Here is a 26,324-nt window from a genome sequence, read left to right as displayed (position 1 = left end):
CCATGGTAAGGACGGTTACCAAGGAAACGGCATCTGTCTAATCACAGAAGAGCTGTAGACAAACACTGCCACCTTTGGAGTCTGGCAGGTTGAGTTCAAGCCTGGGACTGTCAGCCACTGGGACCTTTTCTCATTTTCCCCAAGGCCTTCTTGTTTAAGCTGCTGTTTGGCTACCACGACTTTTATTTCATGCGATTACAACATGGTAGCAAAAGTACTGGAAACGTAGTGTAGGGGTCCCTCCAAACTTGTTTTGAAGGCATCTCCTTTTGAAAATGTGCGTATGAGTTTGGATATTCCCTGAATCTCAGTTGTGATGCAGCAGAGCAGATGCTGTGTGGACCACGACCACTACCTGTCAACCAGCAACCCAGTACAGCCAGGACTCCTCACTGCCTCGTTCCCAGGAACACTTAGGAATTTGCCTGCAGACACAGAGGGCAGGCTTCTGAGGACCTTGGACTTACTCTATCTGTAGCATGCACTCCAGCAATTCCGACCCCGACCTGAGTTATTCTGCGGCACATTTCTTTATGCCAGCAGTTTATAGATTTAGGTTTTCACAGTCTCTCTGACTACACACTGGATAGAAGGACAGACCTGCTTTCTCCTTATACATTAGCTGGCTACTCCTTCAAGGCAGGGGATTCTTAGAGGTAAAAGGAACTCAAAACCACCTTGCCACAGTAGACTCTTGTATCCCTTGCTTTTTGTAACCTTATGCCTCCAACTGCAACCACAAAGATTCTTAATGTTTGATCTCCAGCTCAACCCCTCCCAACACCCACCAGTTTCTGTGGCATGCTTTCATCTTGAGTTGGATGTTGAATGAGCATCTCAACCCTTCCCAATTCCCTAGACCTACTTCCTCTTACCATATTTTTAACCATGGTCATCTGCTCAGGTGAAATATCTTGAACTTGAGTTTTGTCTGTTCGTCCATGTGGAGGCCAGAGGGCTCCCTCAGGTGGGGCCCACCTTGTTTGTTGAGTCTCCTGTTGCCTGGTTTCCAAAGTAGGCTGGTCTAGCTGGACAGTGAGCCCTGAGGCTGCATTATCCCCCTCCCCGCCCCCCTTCAGCCCTGGGATGACAAGCACATGTAACTACCTGGTTTGTACGTGAGTTCTGAAGTCTAGTTTGGACACTGAGGCAGTTGAACTTCTCTGCTCCAAGCTCTTTTCTGTACAGAAGGCAGAGCCTTTGCCTGCATGCATAGCTCGTCATACCTTCTCCATGCCACACACTGCTGCTGTTCCCACCTGGCTCCATCACCCCCCCTTCTCCATGCCACACACCGCTGCTGTTCCCACCTGGCTCCATCACCCCCACTTCTCCATGCCACACACTGCTGCTGTTCCCACCTGGCTCCATCACCCCCCTTCTCCATGCCACACACTGCTGCTGTTCGCACCTGGCTCCATCACCCCCCCTTCTCCATGCCACACACCGCTGCTGTTCGCACCCTCTGCTCCCTCTCATCCCCGGACTGATGCTCCCCTCTGACCAGCTGCTTCTGCTACCGTGTCTCTGACCCAGCTTGACACAGTGAGCACCTTTGGCCTTCTACGCTAGCTCACTGGCCCTGCCTTTTCCAAACTCTTTGCTTCGCAGTAGGTAAAACACATTTTACATCTCATTTACTCTCACCTCCATGAGGTTATAAATTGAGGGCAGGGATTTCTTTCTCTGATGTAGGCATAGAGTCATGTCAAAATAACCACTGAAAACATGGGAGTCTCCCCTCACCCCTTTTCTAAAATAACAGACAGTCACACAGAGTTCTGGGGTTGAAAATAAAAGCAAAGACCACTGCGCGTTAGTTTGTCAACATGTAATGCCCTGGGTTTATTTTGTGAGAATTCTATCACAATGTTTCCAGGTGGGATTAAAAACCTTAAGGATAACGTATGCCATTGGACTGGGCATTCAGACTCCGGTACTGACAAAGCACTAGTAGTAGTCTGGTAAGTACCATTCTCTTCACAGAAGAGAGGTCAAATATTTCCAAAGGAAGGCACCCGATATTTGTGGCTCTGGCCTCGCAGCCTTCTGGAGAATCTTAAAAGGAAAAAAGCTGGCTGGCTGTTTTACACACTGGAATGACGATACACGGACAGCAATTACTGCATTCTTCTCCCTATATCCTTTCTGTAAGAACAAGTAAAGAATGAAGTCTTTAAACGATTCCACAATAAAAAAGTACATCTTTTTGTGCTAAAAAAAGGGCAAGACAACATAAACTCCAGTTGTAAGGACTCCGTTTGCGTACTTGATTTAACACTTTTGGTGGGAGGAAATGGGACGACTGGGCTGTTTGCAGAGCAGCAACGTAACATTAGTGCTTTAAGTACCGGGGCCGCCCAAGCTTGCAGGCGGGCGGGCGGGCGGGCGGGCGGGCGGGGACGGGAGGGTCAAGAGACTTCATTTTTAGCTTGTTGCGCGTCCTAATGGTAGAAGACCAGAAGATCCCCATTGAACAGTACATTCCCCATTTTAAAAAAAACTGGTGCCTTTTTTTTTTTTTTGTAAAATTCTGTATGTATGTCACCATTTTTTTTCACATGATACACAGAAAACTCAAGGACCCAGAGGGAACCAAGTTATGTTATACCATTTACAAAATACCAAGGAGTCCACAGCTACCTAACACACTTACTACAGCACAGGAACCAATGAGGGTACAGTGTACAAAACCTGTAAACACGGCACAATAAATAGACAGCAGGTTCCGCACCATGCACATGATGTGATGACACCAGCTACACAGCTCACACTCTGGTTGCAGTTTATTCCCCACCCCCCGCCCCCAAGTGCAAAGCATCACAAATGAACATTTCTGTATTCAAGTAACATATATACAAGGGTATTACAAATATGCAGTACTATACAGATAATTGCTGTATTCTTAATTTACAGATGTTGATTTTTTTTCCTATTAACAGTAAGAAAAGAAAAGTTGAAGCATGAGAGATGCGCAGTGCTGCCGAGTCCCACAGCTGCCATGGAAACGCATGTGTGCATTCCGTCCTCCCCTGCGTTCCAACGCCTCTGATGCATAGCACCTGATCGTGTCCCCAGGCTGCAGTCCCGTTCCCAGGAAGCTACGTCACCTCCATCGCTACTGTGTTGTCGGCTAGATTGTTCAGGGCTGGCTTTTCCGAGTCATGATTTTCCCTGGTGGGATGAAAGCTCAGTTACTTAACCATCACGTACAAACGGAGCACACCAAGGAAGAACACTAGTTATCTTCAATTACGGGGAGAATCTTTACTTATGGACAGCGGAGCGAAGAGGAGTATGAATTTTTATAATTATGAAAAACAGGCAAGCAGAAATCAGGTGTCAGCAGTTAATTCCGTGGCCAACTGGCCTGCTGAAAACTTGTAGAAGAGCCCGAGTGACCCAGAGGCCTGCACACTGACTCCCCAGCTTCTCACGCTCTGCAAGGCACAGCTACAGCCACCGCCTTCCACACTCACCTTCTCTTCTCGCATTATTTACTTATTTATTTAGTGTGCATGGGATACACAAGTGTGCTCGTGACAGTATATCATAGTATGTCATAGCTGAACTTCTCGGGAGTCAGTCTCTTCTTCTACCATGTAGATGCTGGGGGTCAAACAGCTTGTGAGGCTTAGTGGCAAGTACCTTCACCTACTGAACCAGCTCAGCAGCCTAAGCTTTTATTCCTTTTTAGGGTGTGTGTGTGTGTGTGTGTGTGTGTGTGTGTGTGCGTGTGCACGTGGAGACCCGAGGCAGATGGCGGCCCCTTTCCTATCACTTTACCTTACTTTCTGAGATAGGGTTTCTCACCTAACTTGAAGATCACAGAGATGGCTGGGCTGGCAAGGAGCTTTAGGGATCTGCCCATCCCATCCCTTGCCGCACCTCCTACAGTGGAGGGGTTATACGCACTCAACACTACGTGTAACTTTTTTAAAAAAATGTGGGATCTCAGGGTCTGAACTCAGACGCTCCTGTTTGCATTGGCAAGTAACTTACCAACTAAACCCTCTTCCTCGGCTGGGAACCACTTTGAACCTCATATAACCGTATGTGGGCACACGAATGCCAGTGTGGAGGCCAGAGGACAACTGGCAGGAGTTGCTGCTCTCCATCCACCACGTGGGTAAAGTGGGTCAGACTCAGGCTGTCAGGCTTGGCGGCAGGCACCTTCACCCACGGGGCCATCTCCCGCCTTCAACCCCAAACACAAACGACTAAGATTCACGTCAGGACTTTAAATCTGGGTCCTAATGAACCTCACCAAGTGAGGCAGATGCAGGACTAGTAACCAGATCACTAAGTTCTAGAGGTATCCCTGGAAAGACCACTGACCTCCAGGAATTTGTTTCCTGCTTTTCAATAGAGACAAGATCTGAGAAGTCCCACGTACTATAAACGTTCCCATGTGTGTACAATTCCACAGCAACGGAAGTCATGATGGCTGGTGGTGGGGGAAGAGTGGAACCACAGTCGGATGATCAGCCACGAGTGGCCCAGCAATACAGCTGGAACTGAGCGGACAGGGATTGTGGTGTGCAAAGTAAAGGCTCCCAACAGGCTGCGACAAAACTGCTCTCGCTCTTGGATGAAGTCTTTTTTTTTTTTAAAGATTTATTTATTTATTATGTCTACAGTGTTTTGCCTGCAGGCCAGAAGAGGGCGTCAGATCTCATTACAGATGGTTGTGAGCCACCATGCGGGTGCTGGGAATTGAACTCAGGACCTTTAGAAGAGCACTGGCTGAAGCTGCTGGTGTGATCTGCTCTCCTCCTGTCACTCCTTTTCTCCTAAGCTCCCTGAGGCCCTAGGAAACCGAGCACTTGTTAACCACTGGTATTTCCCCGCCTTTAATCCCAGCACTCTGTGAGTTCGAGGCCAGCCTGGTCTGCAGAGCGAGATCCAGGACAGGCACCAAAACTACACAGAGAAACCCTGTCTCGAAAAAAAACAAAAACAAACAAAGTATCATTATAAATAGAGAGAGTGAGAGAGGCCCAAGTCACATAGGCAATACTCACTATCTCAGTGAGTGAACTGGCTCATTCTCAACTAAAAGTGAATTCACTAACAGAATCACAACATCCACTTGCTTAGTTCTTAAGTAAATGAGGGTTCTTGTATCTAACTTTTTCAATACGTAGAAGGCTGAAGTGAGGTGCCTTACTTTCCCACCATTTTAAGCTTAGAATAACTACTCACCTTGGAACGGAATCTACAGAGGATGAGGAGGGGACCTTGGAAACTTGACAGTTTGCCGCGGCAGCCAGCTTTAAGGCAGATGACGGAACAGCACTTAAAGTCCTAGGTATATGTCGTGCGTTTATTGGGGCGATAGAGTTTACAGTGGGGACCGATGAAGGTACAGTTAATCGAATGTTGTTCCCAAACAGAACCTGAGTTGTCGCAGAATTGGCAGCAGTCACTTGATGACTCAGTGCACTGTGGGAAGCTGAAGTCTGTGTCATATTTGAAGGCTGTAACAAAGCTGAGCCTGCTGTCGACGGAGTCGTATGCACAAGCGCTGTTGGTGTAGTGCCGCCGAGGTGTAAGCCCTTGTATACTCCTGGGGAGGGAAAGAAAGCAGGTAAACACCGCACTGGGCGGCTGCATCACAACGTGTACAAACATGCATGCGTGTAAACACGAGGCCATGCAGATGTCTTGATCCTCACCTGAGGCCGGAAGGACGCCATTCACCCCAATCCCAAGCACCACATCATCCTTCATCTTGAATCCCATCAGCTGTTCTGACGTCATCAAAGCAGAAGCAGCAAATTGCGCACTAGCAGAATCCAGAGTCTTAGAGACAAAACCCTGGAAGGAAAACACAAGGCCAGCCGTCAATGTAACGGCTTCCACCAGCATACAGACACACAGGTGCACCAAAGTCAGCTTCAACAGCACTGAAAGCTGGCTGCCAGGAAACCTTAGTCTCTTCTCAGAGACAGAAAAGTTCCCCATCTAAAGGTTTATACATTTTCATCTTCCTATAAGATAATATAGTGTATATAAGACAATTATCAAAAAAAAAAATAATGCCTTTAGTACAGAATGCGATAACAGCAAGAAGTTCCAACTGAGTGGTTAGAAATATATTTCTCAAACAGTCAAATTTATAAGGCAAATACGTAAGCTTCCATGTAACCTCTATTCACCTGTTCTCTATTTCCCTCCCTCCCTCCCCACCCTCACTGCTCATACCCAACCACCACACAACCAAAGACATCTCTGAACTAGTAAGACAATCATCCCTTAATAAAAAAGATATAATTTAAGAATTAAAAAGGCCTCTTGTGAAATTCCCTTTAAGACGCTTACAAGACTCAATTCTCAGCCTTTCAGCCCCAAATCTATCTATACAGCAAATATTTCCCCCTGCTTTAAGTTTAAGAGTCGTTTTAAAGAGCAGAACAGGTTTGGGTTTAATTCTGAACCTGGAGAGTGAGCTGCACGGGGGGCTCCGGGCTGCGGGCAGCGCCACTGCAGACACAGGTCAGACCGCAGCAGCTTTACAGCTAAGGGAACTACGTTCTCATGTTACTCTGTACAAAAGGCAGCAGAAGGAACCGCTTCCATACTCACCTGGAATGTTCTTTCTAAACCCTGTATATTCAGGCCAAAGCCACTTTTCTGCTGGTTAGATGCAAGGTTCTATGACAACACTTGGCAATTAGAGATGAACTCTGGCGGGAGACAATGAGGATGATCATAAGACACACAAGTCCCTCACCTGTGGCGCGGCGGCGGCGGTGGAGGAGGAATTACTATTTGCTTGCTGTTGCTGAGTTTGTGCAAGCTGCTGCTGCTGCATGAGCGCCAGTTGCTGCTGGTGTTGCTGGTATTGTTCGGCTGTAAATGCTTAACAGAAAACAAGGAGACGATTCACAAAAATGCACACACACCAAAGACACCTTACAACACTAAAAAAAAAAAAAATATCCAGCATCAGAAAAGGATGGTTTTGTGCAAAACTGAAGCATTTGGGTAGATATGATCCTGCTAGAGATCACTTCTAGGTGGAAACCCCAGCTTCTTCTGCCACATTTAACAAAAGTGGCTTCAATATAAAGAAAAAAAGAGAGTGAAGCTTCCCGAATTAAATACAGGAAACTCTTGCTTTTCTAAGCTGTGACCCTTGTGCTGGACAGTGTATAAAGTGCTCTTGTGTTCTCAGTCCACAGGCTTGGAGATGCACTTTGTGCTGAGCATGAGGTGAAACCTGCTGACCACCATTGCGCTCCTACTTTATCCAGACTGCCATGCCAAGGCGCCCAGGCCTTCCCCAGAGCGCTGTGTGCAAACACTAATTTCCACATAGCTTCTTATTTTAGTCATTACAAAGGTTTCCTCTAAATAAAAGGTAAATCAGATAGCTTATTACTTTAAAAAAAAAAAAAAAAACAAAAACAACTAATCTTTTAAGTTCAACAGGAAGAAAAGGAGTTTCCAATGTTAAGTTAATGACTTTTCCCCACCCAATTAACCCACCTGGACAAAATCCAGTCAATAAGAACGGAGTTATGCTGATTACTGTACAGAGTGATGACTGAGGAAAGACACTGTGTTATGCTACTATGTGTGTCTATGGAGAGCTCAGTTCTAAAAAAGACAAACAAAAAAATGTTCATTTATTACCCCAAAAAGTGTGTGCAGTTTTAAAAAGGAAACCTGTTTCTTTATTCTTTTCCTTTTGCCAGTTTAAAAAAAAAAGGGGGGGGGGGAGAGAAAAGCACATAACACCAGAACTACCTGACTGCAAGGACTTCTTTAAAGCAACCTTTCCTGTCTGAGTAGAAGTTATTTTAAGGTATCCCCCAGGTACCAGGGCACCTACTGATTACCCAAAGCTCCTTGAGCTCAAGCTACAGTTTTCAAACACACCCACCCGATTTGCTTGCTACGAAGTCTCTTTTAGTTGGAACATCAGCCCACTCAGTCAAGTTTTCTTGTTTTCACCTAACCTCGAGGATCCGGTTTCTGCCTGATACTACTAGACAACAGCCAGCATGCCCACCACACATGGAATGGACTGGGAAGGACCTAGAAGCCAAGGGCCGTACAACTATTTGCACCTATACACGGTCTTCTAAATTCATGGGCCACATGGGCAAAAAAAAGTACCTTCTCACTGGAAAAATGCTCCCATTGATCCTCTTCTTCTGTGTGTTACAGCTCCATTGAACTGGTCTCTCTGACTTGTAAGTTTTTTCCTACTGTTTGTAATCTACACATCAAGCTCTATGAGATACTTACTGATACTAGGACATAAGTTATTCCTGTCATGCGCACATCAACACTTAATAAAAGTGACTGGGTCTAAACCATGAACGCTGTCTGGAGTAAAGGTTCACAGTTAATGTAACTATTTTCTAGAAGACTTTAAACCTTAAGATACTTAATTTATTAGATATTTTTTTACCAGTGTGTTTGAAAGTTACTTTAACTTCCTAAAAGCAAATGTGTTGCCTCGGCCTTTACTTTTCCAATAGGGAATATTTAGTAATTAAAGTAAAAATATTTCTAGAAGGATCAGGTCATCACACACTTAGAAAAATCCTAATTCAGCATTCACTCAAGACCTCTGGTATGAGTGAAAGCAAACAGAAATGCTCATAAATAACAATGCCTTTTCCCTGCAAAATTCTTCTGTGTATCTTTGATATTTGTGTTTTAGTTAAGCATTTAGTGGTAATTAACTGGGAATCAACTTTGAATGAACTTCCAAATACTTTTGCCCTAGTTAAATCAAGCTCACCCCAGTTTCTGGGGGTGTGTCAATCTCATCCTAACATCTGTCTCCTGGCGATGCAGATGCAGAGATAAAGACATAATACTTAACCCACAGCCAGCCAACTCCCAATCTGAGATGGCTGTTTCTTTTGGTTTTTCGAGACAGGGTTTCTCTGCGTAGCTTTGGAGCCTTTCCTGGAACTCACTCTGTAGCCCAGGCTGGCCTTGAACTCATAGAGATCCACCTGCCTCTGTCTCTTGATTGCTGGGATTAAAGGTGTGTGCCACCATCGCTAGGTTGAAATAGCTGTTTTTTGATGAAGCTATTCTGTCTGGAGTCTAGGTGTAAAATCTGGCCTGGATGTTTCTGGTAAATGATCTGTAATTAACAGAGCAACAAACAGGCTGGCAGTGAGGTGATACAAGCCTCTCACAAACAGCAGCCTCAAGAGCATGCTGCCCTTTGTGGTTCAGCATCTTCATTTCAACGTGACAGGGATGAACTGCCAAAGTCCTCTTAGCTCCCTCTCAGAAATAAAATTAAGGATGTGAATTTGTACAAAGGCAAGGTAGTGAATGTGCATAATTAAAACGTGGACTGGATTTTATATTCCTATTTATCACAGAGTTGTAGAAGCACTCAAGGTCTAATCAAATGCTCCATGGAGTAAAGTGAACGTGTGGCTGCTTTCTGAAACTTCGACTATGAACCAGGGCATCAAGGCAGGAAGTTTCCAGGTTTACATCTACTTCAGATAAAGCGCAGCAGTCAAGTCTAAGAAACGACAGGCATAGGCAACCAAGCAAATCTAGACGGCTTTGCAGAACCAAAAGGGCTGTGGTCAGGTGAGGGTGTTGGACCCTAACTTCCTCCTATAACCTCACACTGGAGATGAAGACTGAGGTCCTGGAGTCACAAAGCGGATGAAAACACACACACACACACACCACCACCACCACCACCACCACCACCACCACCACCACCACCAGTTGGTGAGACTTCAAATTTAAAACAGAGAAAAACAGCTTTAGATTTGGAATTCACAAGCTATAATAAAAACCTTAGCTATTCATCTGTATGAGCAAAATGCTTAGGAAAAAAGAATCCGTGCATGCAGGGTCCCTAACCAGCAAGAATGTTTGTGGAATAAATGCAGAAGTTAAGCCCCGGGGCAGGCGGAGGGCTGGGGGGCAGTGGGACTGCGATCTCTGGGGGACAGTGTGACAGGGAGAGTGCACACACCTAGCACACTGCCATAAGAAGACACAAGTCTGAACTCGAGGAGGCTGCTTTTGGCATGATGTATGGATAAGCTTCTAAGCAAGATCCTTCAGTGTAGAATAACTTGATCTGTTTTATTTCCCCCTCATCAGAAATACTCAAGCAGATGTCAGAAACCACCCTCTTTTTTTCCCTTTGCTGGTTTTTCCAGAGAGGGTTTCTCTGTGTAACAGCTCTGGCTGTCCTGGAACTCGCTCTGTAGACCAGGCTGACCTCGAACTCATAGAGCTCAGTGCTGGGATGAAAGGCATGTGCCACCACCACCACCCAGTGCCTGGATCTGTCTAAGTTACAGGCACACACCCCTGTAGCGTCAGCAGTCTAACTGAGGTGCTTAAGGGGGTGCGGGGTGTGGTGTGAGGGATACCAGAAAGAAATGAGCCATTTCAAAATGGAGTCTGGGTTATTTAAAGGCATTTATACTTCATTAAAAAAACACACAAAAGCCACAAATCTGTTTTAAAACATATCCTCGAGTCAGCAACTTCTGATTCTAACAGGCCTAAAAAAAAAAAGGTGATTAAAACAAAAGTTGGGGATATGGCTTAGTGGTAGAGCACTTGCCTAGCATGCAGGAGACCCTAGATTCAAACCCCAGCCCCACAAAAACAAACAAACAAGCAAAATAACTCTGAAGTGAAATGACTAATTAGTAGGATCCCTGCATGAAGGAGCTGAAATCAGTGGGGTTCCCAAGCTTTTAACCACCTGAAAAACCCAACTTGTAAACAAGGGGTGTTGCAATCCAGTCGGTGGCCAGCTGTGTCAGAGCTGGGCACACCGGCTATGGACGGCTCCAATTTGAGCCGCTCCAATGTGAGCGGCATTTCCCTAGCCCTGTGCTAATCTGGGGGTGCCGTGCCTGCCCGTGCACCATCTACACACACTACATCTACATGCACGGTGTGCCGAACTCACAGGGCACCTCACGCAGGTGCCGAGTGAGAAGTCCATCGTCCAGAAAAGATTCTGGATTAGCAAGCTTTCAACAAAGCTCAGGGTCCGGGAGACTTCCAAATGTAACAACAATCAGTGCACAAGACTATAGTCCTTCCCACACACAGATTAAGTCAAACATACTAATTCTATGCACAGAACATGTCACTTACAGAAACAAAGCGGATTTTTACAGATGGTGTGAGTCTAGGCAAACAACTTACAATGATGCTAAATTTCATTGGGAACTAGAATTTTAAGGCATCACTGTAGTAGGAGTTTTAGTCTTTCTGAAACATCCACCCACACATACATTTCCTTCCGTGTGTGTGTGTGTGTGTGTGTGTGTGTGTGTGTCTTGCCCTCTCTATGAGAGAGACAGAGTGTGCAAGTGCACCAGAGGGACAAAGGACAACTCGTGGGAGGTGACTCTCTCCTTCCACTATGTGGATACTGGGGATAGAACTCAGGATGGCAGGCTTGGCAGCAAGCAGCCTTTACCCACTGAGCCATGTTGCCAGCCCCTGAAATAGTGTCTTGTCTAATTATGGTAATTTGATATCCCTTCAATTTCAAGTGCACAAAATGAATGCTTAACTACTGAGCAAACACTGAATTTGAAAAGGTGCTATTATAGATTAAAAGGCCTAGAAAACTATTTGGTAACAGTCCAAATTACAGATTAACTAATGATTATTAAGAAGAAATAATTTATTCCTAAGTAGCTCTAGCCCTAGAAATTCTAAATCCTTATCAGCAGGTCTCTCCAAGATCCTCATTCTGTTACAAAGGGGATGCAGCTGCAGAGATGGCTCAGGGGTTAAGAGCACTGGCTGCCCTTCCAGAGGACCTGAGTTAAATTCCCAGCACCCACATGGTGGCTCACAGCCATCTATAGTGAGATCTGGTGCCCTCTTCTGACCTGCAGGCAGAACACTGTATACAAAATAAATAAATAAATAAATAAATAAATAAATAAATAAATAAATAAATATTTTTAAAAAAAAAGTGTGTGTGTGTGTGTGTGGGGATACAGGATCCACCAACACCTCCACAGAGGCTACCCAACATCAGACATGTCCTGTTCGGGACACCCTCTGTGGTACACAGTATGTGATATGGCCGAGACTGGGAAGCAAGCAACGTGGATCCCAAGCAGCGGGAACAAGCTACACAACCAGGCACTCTTCAAGGAAATGAGTGGACTCCTGGCACCTTCCTTCAGAATTTCCTTTTCGAAAATGAGTGTTTAAGAACTCACTAGTAACGACTCAGGAAAGGAGCCTGGCGGGTGCTGTTTGTGTAGAGCAATTTTAGTTATCTGAATCAGTAACTGAATGATCCAATAATGATTACATTTAAGCCATCATTCGGCCTCCCCAGCAGGGCCGCGTGTTAACGGACTCCCATCTGCCCCGATTGTTTAAGTCAGCACAGGTAAGCTCAGCTTGGCAATGCTTTCAGAGAGAGGACGTGGCTAGAGACTGAAACATCTTGGTATAGCCAGTGATTCCTCTGGCATTGTCCAAATCATGGCTTCTTTGGTACCAAGTGTGGTTTAACATCTAGGGGTCATGGTGTAAAGGAAAATTATTTTTAAAACCACAAGTATGATGGAGTGAGATGATTGGCCTATGAGGCAATATCTGGACTCTGCACGTCAACATCAAATGAGACCCTCGTCCGACCCAGGCTGCCTCTGGAGAGTGCTTTCTTAGAGGAGAATGTGCTTTGGCTTCTCTGTAACACGTCCATAGCTAGGTTTTCTTCTCTGTCCCCGAGGACTGTCAGCTGAACTCACCTATGTTTAATGCACACATGACATAATTTACAGAGCCACAGAGAGAGCTTTAAGATCTCACAAATATTCACAAGCATGAAAGCAGAGTGTCACTGTGTAGTCTGTTGGTATTTATTCTCTAAGTATATATGAAAATAAATACAGCATTTTGAAAAGCCCCATTGTCAAAAATAGTGATTAAGGTACAAAATTACATGATTATCAAGGGTCTTTTTCCAGCTAACTTTTGCTAATGTTCACCTTTTAATGACATTTGAGAAACATACAGGAAACTTCGCAACAGACACCAACATGGTTACGTAAGTAATGTGCCAGCAAACTACCTCACATAAAATAATCCTAATGGAATCTGGAGGTCTGTTCCATGTTTCAATGTCTACACCATAGGGGGTGACATGATGCGGATTGATGGAAAATGGCTATTTTTTCTATAAGGTCTCCAAACCTTTTCTACACCTTAAAAACTATTCTTGAGTAACTATTACAAGTTCACACTTTAAACTTGCCACACTTGTGCTTATCTAAGCCTCCATACTGAACAGCTCTTTAGCCTGACGTTAAGGACTATACAGGACAGAAGAAGTCACCAAAATTAGTGCAATTATAATCAGTTAAATCCCAGAAACATATTTTCCAATTCTCAAGTTTAGACAGTTCATAGAATTACATTTTTTGTAACTAATGAGTATGTTAGTTTATGAAGCATTTTCTGAAGGCTTCTGAAGATGACAGTAAATTCTCATCCTTAGAAAGCACTTTAATTGTACCTAAATAGGTAACTAGGGAAGCAATCCTTTAAAAAAAAATCTATATTAAAATTAATCTAGAAGAGCTTTAACAATGTAATTTAAAAATATTTTAAACATTAGTCAGCCATGGTGGCACATGTCTTTAACTCAGGAGATAGAGCCAAGAAGCTCTGTGAGTTCGAGGCCAGCCTGGTCTACAAAGTGAGTTCCAGGACAGCCAGAGCTACATAGTGAGACCCTGCCTCAAAATCACAAGTAAATAAATACTTACTCACTTATTGTATTGATATACTTGGGTGTGTACATGCACACACGTATGCAGGCTAGAAGACAGCCTGAATGGGTTCTTTCCTTCTACTGGTGGGGCCTGGGGACTGAACTCAGGTTGTCAGGCTTGGTGCTGAGCACCTTTACCAGCTGAGCCGTCTTGATAGTGAACTTCTGTAATTTATACAACTTAATGTAGACTCAAATGATTCAAAAAAGAAAGCCAAGAGTATTGTAGTATTTTCAGTATTTTAGTCTCATCGCACCAAAGTAGGTATTACCAAAAATGTTCCCAAAGCATTAAAATTCAGTTTCTCTCGCATGTATTCTACATAACTATCTCAGCATATGTTATGTGTAACTACTGACTCTACATTTAAGCAGACCAGATGAGGCAGGTGTTCAAGTACGTACCCCAAACAACTGGGGGGGCCCTTTTATTTTCTTAGTACTTAAATTTATGAGTCTTGCGGTTCATGGGCTGCCTCATGGTAACAAATGAAACATTAAATACATAGCAACACACCATCTCTTTGTGGTTGTGGTTAAGGAAGGATACATGCACACAAACAACAGCACACAGCAACAACACTAGTGAGCAGAGGTCGAAGAAATCCTTCAGGTGTCTAACCGTGGCTGTCACAGACCACATCCTCAACAAGATGGATGACCCCACCCTGCTATGGCGATGGGTGCCACAAAGGAACGTACCACAGTGTGCGGAGCCACTGCTGCTTTTACTCTGCGCGGAGGTACTGCACGTGTGGGTCCCAGGCTGTGCTGCTCCTGTCCGAGTTATACTCCTATGTAATTTCCTACTGGAGAGTTCATCACTGTCACTGTCATGTAGGGATGATGTCCGAGGCCTAAAGTGGCGCCATCTACATGATTTGATATCGACTAGTATCTGACTGAGGTCTTTCGAGGAAGATCTGTCCGAGGTATTGGTTTCTGAGGTATTGGCAAACTGATTGACTGGAGAAGGTTGTGGTGAGGAAAGCATGTCCAAATCCAGGTGGTGAAACATACTGTCATAGTCTGAATGCGCTCTGTCCAGCAGGACCCTGCACAAGGAGCAGACGTCAGAGATTACATCAAAGAGGTTTTTTTTTTTTTTCTCTTTCCCGAGAGCCCCAAAGCTGAATAAAAGTATACTGCATATTTAAAAGCCAAAGTTCATCACTGTAGTATCTGGCTCTTTACACAGTGGGTGTGCATGGCACAGGGCACAGGGCACAGGGCACATGCAGAGGTCAGAGGACAGTTTTCAAGAGTTGGTTCTTTCCTTCCACCGTGTGGGTCCTGGGGAAAGAACTCAGGCTGTCAGCTTGGTGGCAAATGCCTCTTTCCACTGAGCCATCTTGCTGGCTCTGGGTCTTTGGCCTCAATCTCAGTGCTGGATAAGAGTTTCCTGTGCTGTGCCGCTCCTCTCTCCTTCACTGTATGCATGAAGGGATTCTACTCCAGACCCCAGAACCGAATCCTGACCAAGTGAGCCACGAGCACAAGAGGCAACCACTGCAGTAGTTAACGTCTACTCTCCCTCAGAATTCAATGACTCTGTTTGTGGTTTCCTGAACCAAATCCTGAGTGTGTAAACACACTTTACACTTGTCCTTCCTTAGAATTTTATCCTGTGGTAACTTGGTTTAGACGTTAGGAAGTTTGGGGAGAAAAGAGCCTGCACGGGTCCATTAGAACCATGCAGTGGGGAGGCTGGCGGGAGGAGGAGCGGGTTCATGCAGACAAACCGGCTAGGCAGTGAGCTGGAGCCGCTCGTCTGTTCTCAAGGAGGGCCTCAGTTTAAACTTGGATTTCAGTGTCTAAAAGCATTCGGTGCAAGGGAAACAGACGCGCATTACCTTCCACCGCGCCCAACCCGTCTTCGTGCAAATCCGAGACACCTCTGGGGTACGGTGAGAGTTGTTAAGCAGTATCTATAGCGAACATCCCCCAATCCTCCATCTTTAGGGCTAGTCCAGGGCCAATTGCCAGTTTGGTCTAAATGAGGCTTAAAAAAAAATCCAAATTATTGTATTCTGTCAGTTTATCTGACGCCTGCTCTTTACAAACAAAAGTGGACACTTACAGCGTAGTACTGACAGCCTGCTTTCCTACGGAAAGCAAAGGGGCCGTCAGGGTCATTCTCTTCCTCAGCTTCCGAAGAGCCAGACAAAACCTTGAAATAAAGCAGTGAGAGGTCAGACCTGTGGGCTCCTGCACTCCTCCTCCTCCTCCTCCTCCTCCTCCTCCGCCGCCGGCAGAGAACTGGTCTTCTGTTTACCTGGGACAGAGGCTCTTCGTCTGAGCTGGGGAAGTCGTACTGGTTTAAGTCTTTAGCACTGAACACGGGCAGTGCAGCAGGGCTCGGCTGCTGAGGAGCGGCGGCCGACGACGGCGGTAAGACTTTGGGCTTCTTCTCATATTTGCGCTTGGGTCGAGTAAGGTCGGCTTTCTCCTGCTGCGACACAGACACAAATCAGTTACACACCAGAAGCCGTGTCCACAGCCTGCAGCTTCTGTTAATACTTCTATTAATTATTAGCTGGGGAGTGAACTGCTCACACTATTAAAAAAGGCCCCAGTTTCCTCCCTGGCAGTCCCCGCAACCCTCAGAGGTTCATTCTGTTTTCGAATAATCTACATTTTCTCCATTCAAAACAAACATGCTTCAAAGGCTTTTAAAATGTACGTCATGGGTACGTGCAGGCGCCTGGGAAGGCCAGAGACCATCAAGTCCCCTGGAGCTGGAATTAGAGCTGTACACCATCCATGTGGTGCTGGGAGCTCAAGCGCTGTCCTCTGCAAGAGCAGTGTGTGCTCTGACTACGGAGCCTTCTCCAGCCCAACAACATTTAAATGAAAATTGAAAAAACTGTTCTAGGTAAAAGAACTATTCCATTAATTACCCTGTCTCCCCCCCCCCCCCCCCCCGTTTTTTCAAGACAGGGTTTCTCTGTGTAGGCCTGGCTGTCCTGGAACTCACTCTGTGACCAGGGTGGCCTCAAACTCACAGAGATCCGCCTGCCTCTGCTTTCCGAGTGCTGGGGTTAAAGGAGTGTGCCCCGCCCCCCCAAGCTGACGCACGTTTTTCAAAAAGGCACACTGACTGTCATCTTTTATTTCCCTGGTTTCCCCTTACTAATTTTATTTCCCCTTCACCAATTTTATTCCTCACAACTTGTGAATTATCTGGTTAAGTATTAACTTGTCCAAACACTTCCCCTTCAACACCACTACCCATGTCACCGACTGTTAAAAGGTCCCTTGGTCGACTCTTTCCTTCACTCACACTGCCAGGGAGGCTTCCTATTCTCCCCAAGCCTCCGCCCCGTGAATCACGTCGACACTTCACGGCCCCTAGCAGCAACCCTCCTCTATCAGACCTCGTCTCTCGAGGAAGAAAGAGAAGCAGGAACGAAACTGGCACACGGCTGGTTTCCTTCCAGTGGACAGCACACCTTACGGTAGAATTTACTTATTTCTCCTCCTTACGGATGCTACTGTCACCAAGCCTTACTCACCTTATGAACTTTGAACTCCTTCACATCCGTGACTTCCTGGTGTTTGAACTGACTGCTGTTAGTGATAGGGATGATGGGGATGGCGTAAGTAGGCTTCACTGGCTGTCTCTGGGCCATGACCTCAGACATGATCTCTCCACTGTAGTCACCTAAATTATACCTGAAACGATAGAGAGGAGACTTTAAGCTGTATGTAGAGTACAGTGAAATGACTCCATAAACACTGAAATGATCTACAAGTCAGACTAATCCAATATCCACCTTCCCAGTTAGTTACCTGGTGTGCCCACTGCAGGTGGGGTAAACCACTTAAGAGCTTTTTTTCTGAGACATGTATCCTGGGCTGGTATGTACTCAGTGGTGACTTTGAATGCATATGGGTGGTTTGTCTGCATGTATGTCTGTGTACCAAGTGTGTACCTTGCCCCTGGAGCCAGAGAGGATACTGGGTCCCTGGGAACTAAATTTACAGAAGGTTGTGAGCTGTCACATAGATGCTGGGACTCAAACCCAGGTCCTCTGCAAGAGCAGCCAGTGCTCGACCTTTGAGCCTTTAAAGTCTTGACTTTGAACTTTGGATCCTCCTGTCTCTACCACCTCCTGCAGGCCACGGGCCATCATACCTGGATCACCTGGTGCTGGGGCTCAAACCCAGAGTTTCCTGCCTGCCAGGCGAGCACTCTACGGATGGCGTTACATCCAGAGCCCTGTAGCTTTGTCTTGGGGACTGAAGGGGAAGTCCTAAGGCTGTAAAGCCCCAAGTCCTGCCAAGGAACCTCCTGCTAATAGGGCTGTCTGTGCTACAAAAGTATTTTTTTCTGAAAGAATCACAAGAAATTCAAGTGATATTTTTGGGGTGGGGGGAGGAGGAACTGAGAAGCAGGACCCTGAGACCTGGGGCTTTTACTGTTTACCTCACCAAGTGGTCATCTGAGTATTAAAATTTATGCATATCTGGTGCTTAATTGCAACATGCTTGACTACAGTGTGCGAGGTCCTGGGTTTCATCTCTAGTACTAAATATCCCCCATGAACCCACAAAACACCCCAAATAGACAACCAGCATTCAACAGCACACTCTCACTCTGCCTCACACAGCCACAGAAACAACTCAAAAGAACAAAAGAATTCCTCAATAGAAACACCCGATCATTGTTTGTGAAGCCAATCACTTTGAGAAAACAAGACAGAATTGTGACTAAAGTCTCAGAGTTTGCATCACAGCCTCTGTTACTTAAGGAAACCATTCCCGTAATTACAGCACTTAGAAACACACGCACTGTGACTGCCCTCAGTCCTAACACACGAGCACAAGCGTCACCTCTTTTCCATGATCTCCAGTGTCAGGTGCAGCAGTTCCCGCTTGCTCTTCTCTCTCCTCTTGATCATCTCCAGGATAGTCACAGCCCGGCTCAGATCCCGACGCAGCTTAAGCATCTTTTCATATGACGCTTCATCATTTTTGCGGTTCTGGAAAGATAAAGTTGCTTCCTTAACCTCAAGAAGCACTTCTAAGCAGCTGCACATAGAATGTGTGCGTTTACAGGTTACAGTTTAAAGACACAGGAGGGGAACACAGAATAGCAAGACAGCAAGTCTGTACAGGGTTTTTTTTTTTTTTTTTTGTGAGCCAATATTAATATGTATTACTAAGAGCCCTATAAAAACTAAAGGTCAACTTATTTTAATATTTTCCAGTGTAATTAAAAAAATGAAAAAAACAGTGCTTGCTTTGGCAGCACATACACTAAAATTGGAATGATTAAAAAAACGATTTTGTGTGTGTGTGTGTGTGTGTGTGTGTGTGTGTGTGTGTGTGTGTGTGTGGGCACACGTGCCCACAGGTCAGAAAGGGAGTCCCGGGTGTTGGAGAACTGTCCGATATGGGGACAGGGATGGCGACCCTGCCCTCTGACAGAAACGAGTGCTCTGAACCACTGGACAGCCCCTCTAGTAGACTTTCAAGGACTGTCACATGAAGGCACAGATTAGGGCACAAAGTCCCGTATCAATAACTACACTTCTTCTTCAAAAGGCACTTACTTTTCGAGTTTGCATCTTCTCAGTCCGCCTTCTAAAAGCCACATAAGGGTCATTTGTGCTGGAGCCATCTCGCTTTTCTTGTTTGACCGATGGGATAAGTGATGGCCCTCGACAGTTTTTCCTCTTTTTAATCCAGTATTCATAAACTTCTCTAATTAACTCATCATCTTCTTTTAGCAGTAGTTTGGCTTCCTGCAGACTGACTGGCTAAATGTAAAACCATTACGTCACTTTCAAAAAACACATATGCAAGGACTCAAAACCATCCATTACTGCTTCATTAAACGACAACAATCAAGCCAACAACAGTACTGACAGTATGTTTTCTTAAACAGGTCTCAGGTATCCCAGGCTAGCCTTGAACTTGTAGAGGATGACCTTGAACTTCTAATCCTCCTACCACCTTCTAAGTGCTGGAATCAAGACAGGTGCACACCACTACAGGAGATTTACTGGTGCCGGGGAGCAAACCCAACATGCATGCAAGGCAGGTATTGTACTAAGAAAGCCCCATCTCCAGCCCCATCTCCAGCGATCTCCTATCAAATTCCACAGGTCACGGTTTACTGTATTTCATGACTTTAGGACTTGATATTAGTCACTTTCTACTTGTTCACCAAATACACAAATGGCAGTTGAAGACTTTTCTGCTTGTTTTTGTTTTGGAGACAGGGTCTTACAATGTAGCCCTGGCTAACTTGGAACTTAAAATGTAGAGCAGCCTGGCCTTTAACTCACTGAGATCCATGCACCTGCTTCTGTTGTCCAAGCACTGGGATTAAAAGTATGTGTCACCACATCCCTTCCAGTTTATTATTTTTATCTCTACATATAGCTGGGGGTGACTGAGGCATGAAAAACTTAAATATATTGCTCAAAATTATACAGGTTAAGACTAGGCAGATGTAAATTCATGCCTTGAGTTCCGGAGTCTGTTGGCTCAGCCCACCTTAATACTGCATGGTTTCACATCATACAGGCATTTATATGTAACACACACATACAGAAATGAAGTTGTACCTGCTGACCACTGCCTTTTTCTAGACGGTCAATCATCTCCTCAAACTGCAATGGACAGATGTCCATTTTCTTCTTCAGTTTATTCACAAACACTTCATCTTCAGAATCCAGATCGTAGTCAGGCTGCTCGGCGTCCAGACTAAAAGCTGACAGAGGAACCATAAGCAATCATTTACTGAGTGACTCCACCAGACGAGGCTGCACAGACGCTGCATAAAGCAAGGCCTGGGCTCCTAAAGAATGAGGGCTTCTAGGCTCTGTCTTCAGAGTCACACACACTCTAGGCTCTGTCTTCAGAGTCACACACATTCTAGGCTGTCTTCAGAGTCACACACATTCGAGGCTCTGTCTTCAGAGTCACACACACTCTAGGCTCTGTCTTCAGAGTCACACACATTCTAGGCTGTCTTCAGAGTCACACACATTCGAGGCTCTGTCTTCAGAGTCACACACACTCTAGGCTCTGTCTTCAGAGTCACACACATTCGAGGCTCTGTCTTCAGAGTCACACATACTCTAGGCTCTGTCTTCAGAGTCACACACATTCTAGGCTCACTTCCTGCTATGTCTTCAACACTGAAAGCCAAAGACAAACTGGATGTAGATAAAAGCTATAAAGAAGAACAAACAGGACGCCCCGTCCACACTTTACATGGGATTTTTTCGAGATTATTTAAGTCCTATTTTATAAATCATTTAGCTATTATTCCAAAAGACTAAGGAGGCTACGACTCGCAGTGGTGACAGCTCCCACGGTACAAGTCTAGAGAATCACCACCACCTTGCCAGACACAAATGCCTTGCTGCTTATGTACGCTGTCAAGAATCGCCATTCTACAGCATCCAAAGGCATTCAGTGGCTTACAGACACCAAGGGAGGATGATATCAAGGAAAACTAAACAGCTTGACATCAAAGCATCTATTTTTTCTTTCCTTTGGGTTATTACTTTCAACTCTGCAATCCAATGCCTAGGATGGTGAGGCCTTTTTTGATTGATTGTTTTAACAGTCTTCCTAATGTCAGTATTTGATGACCCAGTAGTATATCAAGATTCCATCATACAGCATGAGTTTATGACTTCAGACCTTTGTAGCAGTCCTTTTTTAGCTACTAAGCAGGTAAATGCCAATGCAATCTTTTAAAAATCCAGCTTGACATCAGTCCTTTAAAGTGCTTTGCCTATCACTCACCCAGGAAGTGGCTCCTGAGCTCTTCTGTTTCAGAAACTAAACCCTCAACAGAAAAACGGGCTGTGAAGATATAGAACATTCTGTATAAATTAGAGGCATTTCAAGCAATCCTGGAAGCTTTTTTTCTTCCCCCGAGACAGTTTTTCTGTGTAGCCCTGGCTGTCCTCAAACTCAGAAATCTGCCCACTTCTGCCTCCTGAGTGCTGGGATTAAAAGTGTGCGCCACCACCGCCACCACCACCACCAACCACCAACCACTACCATCACCACCATCACCACCATCACCACCACCACCACCACCACCACCACCACCACCACCACCACCACCACCACCGAGTTCAATCCTACCTAAAATTTTATACACAGCTTTAACCCCCACCCCAATCATGCCCTGTATTCGTCACTCTTGCACTATTTCACTTCAGTTGTTAAGCGTGTTCGCCCCATGTCTTCCCTATGAACCTCCAAGTGTTCTGAGTAACTTCTTCTGTGCCACTATCTGCAGACTCCACTGAGAAGCACTTCAGTGTTATGTAAATCTACTTACTTAGGAGGAAACCACCACAGCAATAACCAGTCATCTGTGAAATAAGGGGACACTCCCTGGGTGCCCAGAGAACTTTAGTAAGAAGTATCTGCAGAATTAAACACATTTCACTGTCTTTTCCATTGACTTACTAAATGTGGTGGGAGTGATACAGTGGATGTCTGGACTTACACAAGTCTCTCAGTGCTAGCTAGCACCTGTGTACGCCAGACTCTGCAGCCATTGGCTCTTCAACTGTTTTCCAACTGCCTGTCACTGCTCCACAAGCAGGCTTCTGGAGACCCTTGTATGCTGGGGCAGAGGCAGAGAGCATCTTTCTGCTTCTAACCAAAGGATGTTTATCCCCTAACCATTTTGGTTAAACTTCTACTAGTCAAGTAAAATCTGAAATTCAGCCTCTGACAACATGAGCTGCATTCCAAGTGCTAAACACCCACACGTGCCTGGTGATAAGTGCAAAGCAAGGCCCTGGAACACGTTGTAGGTAGATGTGGAGACAGGCACAGAAATACTAGCTCGTGCATGCTTTCAGAATCTGGGCATAAAGACATAGTACCTGTTCTGGGAAGCAATGAAAACATGACGTTTGATTGTGTTTTAAAGTGTCTACTGGAGGAAAAACAACCTTTTACATTTCATTTATTTTTGTGTCTGTGCACTCTTGATGTCAGAGGACAACTTTTGGGTACTTCTTTCACCATGTGGGTCCTGGGGGTCAAACAAAGGTCATGAGGCTTAGAGACAAGTACCCTAACTCAAAATGAGCTATCTTGATGATCCACCACCCTTCTTTTTTAAAGACAGGGTTTCATTCTATAATTTACTATGCAGCCTAGGCTGACACTCTTCCTGCCTTACCCTCCCAAATGCCAGGTATCAGGTATGAGCCATCATACTCAGGAGAAAGAGAGAAAAACAAAACCTCCTTGCACCCCCCCACCCCTGCTTTTTCCTTTGAAAGTCTAAATTTCTGCACATTGCAAAATAAAAACATTTTGAAATACTGAGTGCCTTTATCTGTATTTGTAAAGATGCTAGGTTTTCTCATCTTATTTCCACATGTACCTGAAGCTATGCAAGCCGATGTCACACATGCAAACACATTTGTTTTTTCTTTTCTTTTTTCTTTTTTGGTTTTTCAAGACAGGGTTTCTCTGTGTAGTTTTGGTGCCTGTTCTGGATCTCGCTCTGTAGACCAGACTGGCCTTGAATTTACAGAGACCCGCCTGGCTCTGCCTCCCGAATGCTGGGATTAAAGGTGTGCGCCACCACCACCCGGCTAACAGGTCATTTTTTTTTTAAATCTGATTTGTTCCTCTATCATAATTAGATTGCGTTCTTGACTAGAATAGAATAGAACTGTTTCAGTCCTCAAAATATCACACCTGGAGGCACACAATATTTACCTGTTCCTCATAACATAATTACAATTTTTATTACATGTGCGCGCGCACACGCGCACACACACACACACACACACACACACACACACACACACACACACGCCAGAGGACAACTTTCAGGAGTCAGTTCTCTTCTTTTGTAACTTGGCCCAGGGAATGAACTCAGCATGGTGGCATGTGCCTCTACCAGCTGAGCCCCTTCTTGGGCTCCATCTGGGAATTCTGATTTATCAAGTCAGGATGCTGCCCAATGTAGGGGAAGAGCTTGAAATATTCAAATATCCAACTCTCCAACCCTCAGGTTCAACACATACTAGTGATCCCTGTGATGTCACCTCGATCATGGGACCTCTCCATTGTGTCACAAGCTCTGGCATTCGGCTGGAAGCATGAGCTACTCATCACCTTCCTGAGTTTACCATCCCTCTCCCAGTGGTTTATAATTTATTACTGCACTTAGATAGTCCAGGGTCATCTTGTCCCTCCCCTGCTTAAGCCTGGGGTCAGACACTTTCCTAACGACACAGGTACTTGGTGTGCTTATTGCTATGGAATATTATTGCTTTTTGATCCCGTGGATCAGGAGAAAATTGAGCAAAACTATGTGAAACAGTTTAGAAGCATTAGAGAATGGGGCTGAAGACAGTAATGGTTTTAATGTTTCTTCTTGTAGAACTCTGACTAGAATTAAAGAGAAAATAATGTCTTTGTTCCTGAGCCAAGTCAACATAAAAATAGAAGGAGTTTCCTAAGCTAATGTTTGGTGAAATGTTAATAAATAACATTCAGCGATAGATTTACAAACGAACACCACAAGGCTACTACCGCCTACACTACACAGCAGTAATAGCACTATCATTCTGGAGGCAGGGAGAGGCACACATTCCCAAATACATTTCATCATGGCCTTCTTAAGGCACATTTATTTCACCCTAAAACCACTAAATCTCACCCCCAGCCCTGCTTTCCAGCTGTGCCACAGTCATGGCAGACAAACAGGGAGGCACCAGCATACAAACAGACCTGCAGACCAGCGCCCCAGAGTTGAGCACACAGAAATAAACCTGTGCACCTACAAACACGTGATTTTACAAAAAGACTCATGAAAGAAGGCCAAAATATTCAATTGGGACCTCATAAACAACAACAACAACAACAACCTCTTCTGTAGAGCAAAGGAAATCGATAACTGAGCACAGAGACAGTAGGGAGAAGGGAAGAAAATCTTTGCAAGCTGAACATCTGATGGAACTAGTATCCAGACTATACAAACAACAGGCAATGAGACCACACAATGAATAACGAACGGGCTAATGGGATGAGCAGTCTTCAGGGGGTGAAGATCAAATAGTGAGTAAACACAGAAAAGTGTTCCACATCACTAGCTACGAAAGCAATGGGAATAAAAACTGCACCAAGATCGGGTCTCACCCGAGTCAGAGGAGCTAACACAAGGATGACAAGCATCAAGTGCCGGCAGAAAGCAAAGGCACCCGCCCTCACCCACCGCTTGGGAGCTGACCCCACTGCCTGCCGAGGGCAGTGAACCAGTTACCCACTGCTCACCCTTGGCCAGTGAACTGACTAATCCAGCCACACCAGAAACCAGCACAGAGATTCCCCCAAAATAAAAATTCATCCCATACATGGCCGACTCCCTGGGTTTACCCCCAAAGACTCCACATCAGCATGTCACAGACACATTGGACACCAGTGTTTACTCACAACAGCTGAAAGTTACAAGCCAATTTAGGTGTCCAACAGCAGAGGGATGGTTGGAGAAAGAAACCGTGGAACCTTTCAGCCACAGAGAACAACAAAGTTAGGTTCTTTGCCATACAATGGATGTGACTGGAGATGATCATATTAAGCAAATTCAGCCAGTTCAGAAAGCAAACGTTCATGTTTCCTCTCATTTGTGGGCCTTGGGCTTTACAGATATTAATAAACTCACGTATTTACAAATGACATGAAAGCAAAAGGAAGACTTTCTAGGGAAGAAAAGGGACTAAAAAGGATAAGAAAGGGGAGAGAAACAGGATGGGGGTGTAAATGCTTAAAACACATTTTATTTACATGAAGATGGCCTCACATAACACTGTCCTAGAACTCACCCTGTAGACCAGGCTGGCCTCGAACTCACAGAGATCTGCCTGTCTCTGCCTCCTGCTGGGGTTAAAGGCATGTCTAGCTGTGGAAGTTTCGATGTGCAGTGTGTCACACGGTGCACGATTGTGCCCAAACAGCTTTACTTGCAAATGTTTACTGCAATGAGTCACTGGACTGGCTGGAGGGGCAGCTTACCAGAGCGCCACACTGGCAAGGGGTAGGGCAGGCTCTCCTGTCCTCAAGCCCTCAGAACCGGCTCGTCCGAGGCCATGCCATCAGGGCCAGCTCTGCTGTGCTGCCTAGGCAAGAGATGGACCGATGTGCTCTTCCCAAACTATTCTTTATTAAATAACTATTGTGTTATTTAACCACAGTGCTGAGTCCTCCCACATCAGTCACTGATCAGGAATATGCCCCGTAAAACTGCCTACTGGCCAATATGATGAAGAGGTTTTACTCAACTGAGGCTCTTCTTCCAGATAACTCTTAACTTGTGTTACATGAACAAAAATATAACTAGTACAGCCTGCTAAATGCAGTAGGTTATACTGCTTGATTTTCAAATGCTGACCTGGCCTTCCAATCTTAATATAGCTCACTTGGCTGTGGCATATTGTATCTTTCAGTACATTGTTGGGTGAAGATATTTTCTCTAAGAGTTTATTGAGGACTTCAGCAACTATGTTCATAAGAAGTATTAGTAACATCTTGTGAT

General features: G+C 45.1%; 1 protein-coding gene across 4 annotated transcripts in view; it reads right to left on the bottom strand.

Moving 5' to 3' along the window:
• Positions 1-1,816: 1,816 nt before the first annotated feature.
• Positions 1,817-26,324, bottom strand: part of Epc1 (enhancer of polycomb homolog 1) — an 86,311-nt gene continuing 61,803 nt past the window's right edge. For 2 of the 4 annotated variants that reach the window (XM_028873046.1, XM_028873028.2), the window contains exons 3-14: positions 20,359-20,504; positions 19,339-19,545; positions 18,617-18,765; positions 17,296-17,455; positions 16,056-16,232; positions 15,861-15,950; positions 15,634-15,782; positions 14,483-14,835; positions 6,737-6,864; positions 5,679-5,820; positions 5,206-5,569; positions 1,817-3,174 (exon numbers count right to left, since the gene is read on the bottom strand). In XM_028873046.1, the coding sequence (XP_028728879.1) occupies positions 3,102-3,174; positions 5,206-5,569; positions 5,679-5,820; positions 6,737-6,864; positions 14,483-14,835; positions 15,634-15,782; positions 15,861-15,950; positions 16,056-16,232; positions 17,296-17,455; positions 18,617-18,765; positions 19,339-19,545; positions 20,359-20,504 (2,138 nt within the window). In that variant the 3' untranslated portion in view covers positions 1,817-3,101. Of the gene's footprint in view, positions 3,175-5,205; positions 5,570-5,678; positions 5,821-6,588; positions 6,658-6,736; positions 6,865-14,482; positions 14,836-15,633; positions 15,783-15,860; positions 15,951-16,055; positions 16,233-17,295; positions 17,456-18,616; positions 18,766-19,338; positions 19,546-20,358; positions 20,505-26,324 lie in introns of all 4 variants that reach the window. The other 2 variants (XM_037206388.1, XM_028873037.2) reach the window with 2 other exon arrangements.

Source organism: Peromyscus leucopus, chromosome 5, assembly GCF_004664715.2.
Source record: "Peromyscus leucopus breed LL Stock chromosome 5, UCI_PerLeu_2.1, whole genome shotgun sequence".
Lineage (NCBI taxonomy): Eukaryota > Metazoa > Chordata > Mammalia > Rodentia > Cricetidae > Peromyscus > Peromyscus leucopus.
This window is presented reverse-complemented; position numbering and strand designations above follow the sequence as displayed.